The following is a 5,387-nucleotide window of genomic DNA, read 5'->3' as shown; positions in this document are numbered from 1 at the left end:
GTAGATCATCCATCGAGACTTCAATGAGCGTCACTCTCGGTTTATTGCGATAGTCGTCACGGCGACAGTCAGGTTCGTGGTCACGTCGATTGCTGCGGTCGTACGCATCATCGCGTCGGGCGTCACTCCTTTTGGAGTGTCGATACTTACCGTCACGCTTAGCCATTCGTTCCTTGCCCTTGAAAACATCTTCGATTATCTCTTCGAGCTCGTGCATGTCGGTGACTCGGGTGTGGTAGAGACTCTCCGCCAACTTGTCGTCACCGCACGTAGCCAGGAATTGCTGTACGTGCTCGTTCGCGTCACGACCACTCTTCTCGAAGTGAAGACGGGCGTTCCGAGCGTAGCCATTCAGCCTGTTTGTGTAATCGCATCGATGTTCATTGCGTTCTTGCTTTGCGGAGTAGTATCGGGACAGTGCTGTTTGCTTGAAGTGGGAGCAGTTGTAGCGGATGAAGGCATCGCTCAACAGCTTTCACTTGCACCTCGTCTTCTTCGGAAGTTGACGGAACCAATGTCCGTCCCGAAGGCTTAGCTTAAATGGAATGCACGATGTGTCAGCATCCGTGTGCGTCCAGTCATTTCGTAGACGAATGCACGGAGCCACTGCATACAGCTCTCACTCTTATTACGAGAGCCCGAGAACGACTTGATGCGATCCTATGGTCGGTGCGACGTCATTTCAATCCTCAGTGTCGGATCCGTGTCGTTCAGCGTTGCCAGCTCGTTCATCTGAAGCATCAACTCGGCTTGAGAGTCTTCCGCTTCGAGTGTACACACCAAAATGTCATCGTCATTTGACGAACCATCGCTGTCAGCCTGACGACGTCCGGCACCACTTTTGGAGGCTCGTGCACCTGACGACCGAACGAACCCTCGTTATCAGCGTACATACGTCGGATTCAGCTCTCCGAACGTGGTATAACGATGTACGAGTCTAGAAAGTACGGTGAAGCCTCGGTAGTGCCAAATGCACCACCACGATTGGTCGGAGGAGTATGGTCGAGTCTCTGGGGAGTCTGCGGCAGCGGAATTTTGGATGGATCTTCATCAAGAACGGTCGGTCGACTCACAGGCGGCTTCCCAGTGTTTAAGCCGACTGCACCAAATGCCTTCCGAAACTTTTTCTTCCGCTTCTGGAGAGAAGCTCAGGATTTCATGAGGATATCAATCTTGGAGCGACATCGTCGATGAATACGTCTCGTTTTTGAAGCCCAGCGGCAATAGCAGCAAGACTGAATCCTCGGCAACTTGGCTAGTCGAAATCAAGTTGACTGAATATAGAAGTTCTTGTGCAAACGCGGGCCCGTCGGCCTGTCTTTTGGGGATGGTCTTGAACAGCTGCATCCACTCATCATTCTGCATCAGCGCCTGTACGCGGTCGAGGACGCGCTTGGCGGTTGGTGCAATACCGTTGACAGGTGGCCGATGTGCCTTCAGCAATACTGAGCGCTTTTCACTCGCTACCGAGGGTCTAGAACTCTCGATCCCATCGTCATCTTCCTCATAGATGGGTTCTGACCCTGCAACGTCATCTAGCTCGTCGGCGAGGCTCCTCGAAAGGGACCTGGTCGCCACGCTCATCCCTGATGATAGCGTGGCCGTCTCCAGTGTCGTTGCACCTGGCTATGGAGCCGGCGTCTTGCCTTCTTAATCGTCGTAATCATGGGCGTCGGGACCGATGTCCGCCTCGTCCTCGAAGTTCACCGAAAGCTCGGTGGCAGCTGCAAGGCGTGCAGCCGTCATGTCCGGACCTGAGTTCTCGTTTCGTGCTCCGCCAGACTTGACAGGAGTAGTTGATACCGTCTATTTTCCTTTCGCCATTTTTTTCTTGTTTTCTTGTTCTTATTCTCCTCTTGGTAGCTCGTAAACTGGATGATTATTCAAACAGGTCACAATGGTCACACTCTGTTCCCAGTTCGCGGCACCCGTTGTGGTGCTGGAAATCCCACGTGAACACTAGCTACAAATGTAGTTAGGAAGCTCCCACAACAATACATCTGGGATAGCAAATGGCGGGCCTGAAGAACCCAGTTCTGCCCTTGCACCGGGACAAACTGGACCTTGTAAACTACCTATATAGATCAACCTGTAAAAATAGAAGCACGCTACTAGCACGAGCAAAGCTAAAAGGTGTTATGAATCCTCGTGGTCCGAACAGTGGAAGGGTACCAGGCACGGGTAAGCCTTTTACGAGGGCACCGAGTGCTCAACACTCGGTTAGAAGAATAAATGGGATGCAATACAAGCACTCCCAATCGTGCAAATAGGAAACAATAAGCCGTCACGTAGATCCTCCCGATAGAAGTCGGCCAATGCAAACACATTCTCTTGGCGTTGCCAGATGAACCCTCGTTACAGAGCTTCGAGCTCACGACAGGCATTTCACACTCAAACAAGCTTGACCAGATGTTTACCTTGAAGCCGGACGTCGCTCTGTGTGCTTGAGTGGACCGTAAAGTCACCATACATCATGTGATCGAGTGTTCGTCGATTCAGCGTCTTGACGGCGCCGCATCTTTGTTGACGGACGTTTTTCCTCAACTCTGGTGAAATCACTACACCACAGATCTATGGCTGTGTCAACACCGTCGGTTGATACCACCGAATCAGCAGAAAAACAGGTTTGAGCGGCCCGGCGGGCTATAGCATCACCTGACACGGCAGCTGTCGAAGGAACACGAGGTGACAGCAGCATTTACGCTGCGCGTAGTAAACCTGGGCATCGGGCTTTTAGTGTCTGTAGTATTCAGAGCAGTAAGAGATTGTTAAATTACAAAACAATACAATACATGACATCAATACATGATAGCTTGAATCATATCGTGTCCCAGACAGGTACGGCTTACCTTGCGAGTTGGGGGTATTCGAAGAAGGGAGAGAATGCATGGCGACTGAAGGTTGCTACTTCCGCCGTAACTCCTCTGTCAAAAGTCGATTTAATAGCGTATAACACGTGGCATGCAATTAGCACGGAGCATATTGAGGTCAATCTTATCCAGGTACTTCATGAGCTTCTCTTCACCAAAGAAAAAATTCACGCCACGCACACCCCTCTTCGGTCGGAGGTACGTATGAAATACCAGTAGGTCTCTTTGACGTCCATATTGTCTTCTCGAGCTCAGTTCAACGAGAGCAAAATGCCATCTCCTCTTCAGCCAGATCTCTCCAGGGTGGCTTGATTTACTACCTCTTATACCTTATGTAGTGCCCCAGAAACCTTCATTTTTTATAATTGGGAATTCTTGCTTTTGCAAAATAGTGCTGCACATCAATATTGACCTAAGCAATTAAAAAGGAGCATTCTTTTAATTTCAGTACCGTATTCCTTATGTGATTGGCGACAGTCAAATTCTTGAGGTGGTCCAGCCTTTCTGCCAGCATAAAAGATACCTGCATAGAAAAAACTATATGACATGCTCAAAATTATATTGGTCGCCAAGCACATAAAGCGCGACGACACGAAATTTAAATCAATTTGAATGGCTGCTGGATTTGTCGCTAATGACCGAGCGTCGCCAATCACATAAGGAATACGGTAAGTCTAAAATCCTTATCGTGTCTAATACAGGATAAGGCTTTTCAGGTTGTGTGAGAACTACTAGCCCATGAAGGCCACCAACCAGCTTTTTCTTTTAGGCAGATCTTCAGGGCTCTTTAGTTTACTACATGTAAACATAAATAGAGGCTCTCTGAGTCAGGGTCTGACTACACACTACCCGTCGATCGCTGCAGAGTTGACGATCCACTGTACATCCGCATTCATCGGGCGACGTTGCTGAAAGCACGCAACGTTTCAAACTACTGGCTTCGATAAGTATAATTAATTAAACCCTGTCCTACTTATTGAGCGGCTGGATGGAACAGGTCCTCCTCAAAACCGCCCAGCCACCACTGCACATGATTCTTAGGGCAAAAGTAGTTCTTCACAGCGTTGGGACACACTCGAACTCGGCACACAGGGCAGTGAAAGTCGAATATTAGCCACTCAAAGACGCACTCACGGTGGAAAATGTGCTTGCAAGGAAGCACGATCGGCGAGTTGGCAAAGTCAGAGCATTCCGAACCACAGTGCTGGTGGTCGTGCTCCAAGTCTACATCGCATAGGCAAATCATGCACACTGCTGAATCTGGCGCCGAGTCCACAGTCGATGCGTTCGAGTGGAAGCTATCCGTCAGACTCGTCTCATAGCCTTCCTTCACGGCGATCTGGTAATTGTCGACGAAGATTTGAAGTAGCGAGCGTTTGTAGACGTCATTCTCCACGCCCAAAAACTTGAACAAATTTACTGGCAGGTTTTGACGCGCATGGAAACACTTCATGCGCTGCCAGGAAGCAACACGCAACGGAGTGGATGCATCAGCACGTTCTCAAATTTGCTCTTGCGACTAGCGATAGTGCTTGGGTTCGCGGACATGATGGCAAGGCGCTTCTTGGGAAAGCACGCTGAAATGTATTCACGCACAGCTTGGCAGGATCCGGAACATTTGAAGTCGTGGCACGTCCACAGCTCTTCCAGTTTGATCCGAAAATCGACGAACTCGGAGTACCGATACGACACACTCCACGAATTCTTCGTAGCCAAACTGGACAGAGTGCAGCTGTACACGACGGAACTCTTCTCCATGGATGTTGACGACACATGAACAAGAACCGGCAGTTCCGATGAGACGTACTGGCAGAGCATCTTGAGCGAATATGTTTTGATCCGACCGCGCTTCTTGGCAAGACTGACTCCGCTTCTTGGGGCCGAAACAAACGCAGCAACATTCATGGTATCTAGACTGGGACGCGGCAAGCACGTGCTTCGGGTAAACTTCTAAAATGAATGGTCTATCTGGCAGTGGCCGAGTGTCCTAAAGCCCGTTCGTATCGACCAGCGGCTTGCTCACACGATCCGTTGATCGCCAAGCCGATGGCCGCTGGCCGTCGATGCGAGTCAACATGATTGTCATGCGAAAACGGTTGTCACAGCAGCTCAACAAAAAGGGCTGGGTGTTGTACGTCATTCGACAGGCCAATCGATGTGAATGAAGGAGCTCTTTCGCTATGTGGATTGGGCAACAAACACGCGTCATGCGCCAGGCATCTTGTCCACAAGGGCATTCATGGTCACATAGATGCCTCTAAACGAAATCCAAGAAGTGGAAAGCCGTTGAGCGATGCTCGGCCAAGGAATCTCCATATGCTTGGAATACTCACCCGAACACGATAGACCCGACTTTGTAGGGGCACCGGGAAACTTTCGTTCTGAAGTTTGATCCGAGATGCGACGTTACTACCGTATTTGAGATCTCCTACTTCAGACTCAATATTTTTGAAGTTGTATTGTTGCAAAATACACAAGATCTGTACACGTACCGACGCATCTCTATCACGTTTTATT

The 5,387-nt window shown here is 49.6% G+C and overlaps 1 protein-coding gene across 1 annotated transcript; it reads right to left on the bottom strand.

Moving 5' to 3' along the window:
* Nucleotides 1-3,843: 3,843 nt before the first annotated feature.
* On the bottom strand, nucleotides 3,844-4,628 carry PITG_07849 (RING finger ubiquitin ligase, putative; the record flags this gene model as incomplete). Its single annotated transcript, XM_002904022.1, has 2 exons — nucleotides 3,844-4,326; nucleotides 4,467-4,628. 2 exons carry the CDS (start codon nucleotides 4,626-4,628, stop codon nucleotides 3,844-3,846), a joined length of 645 nt encoding a protein of 214 aa, XP_002904068.1.
* Between the last annotated feature and the right edge of the window lie 759 nt (nucleotides 4,629-5,387).

This window comes from Phytophthora infestans, genomic scaffold, assembly GCF_000142945.1.
Source record: "Phytophthora infestans T30-4 supercont1.12 genomic scaffold, whole genome shotgun sequence".
In the NCBI taxonomy this organism is placed as follows: Eukaryota; Oomycota; class Peronosporomycetes; order Peronosporales; family Peronosporaceae; genus Phytophthora; species Phytophthora infestans.
This window is presented reverse-complemented; position numbering and strand designations above follow the sequence as displayed.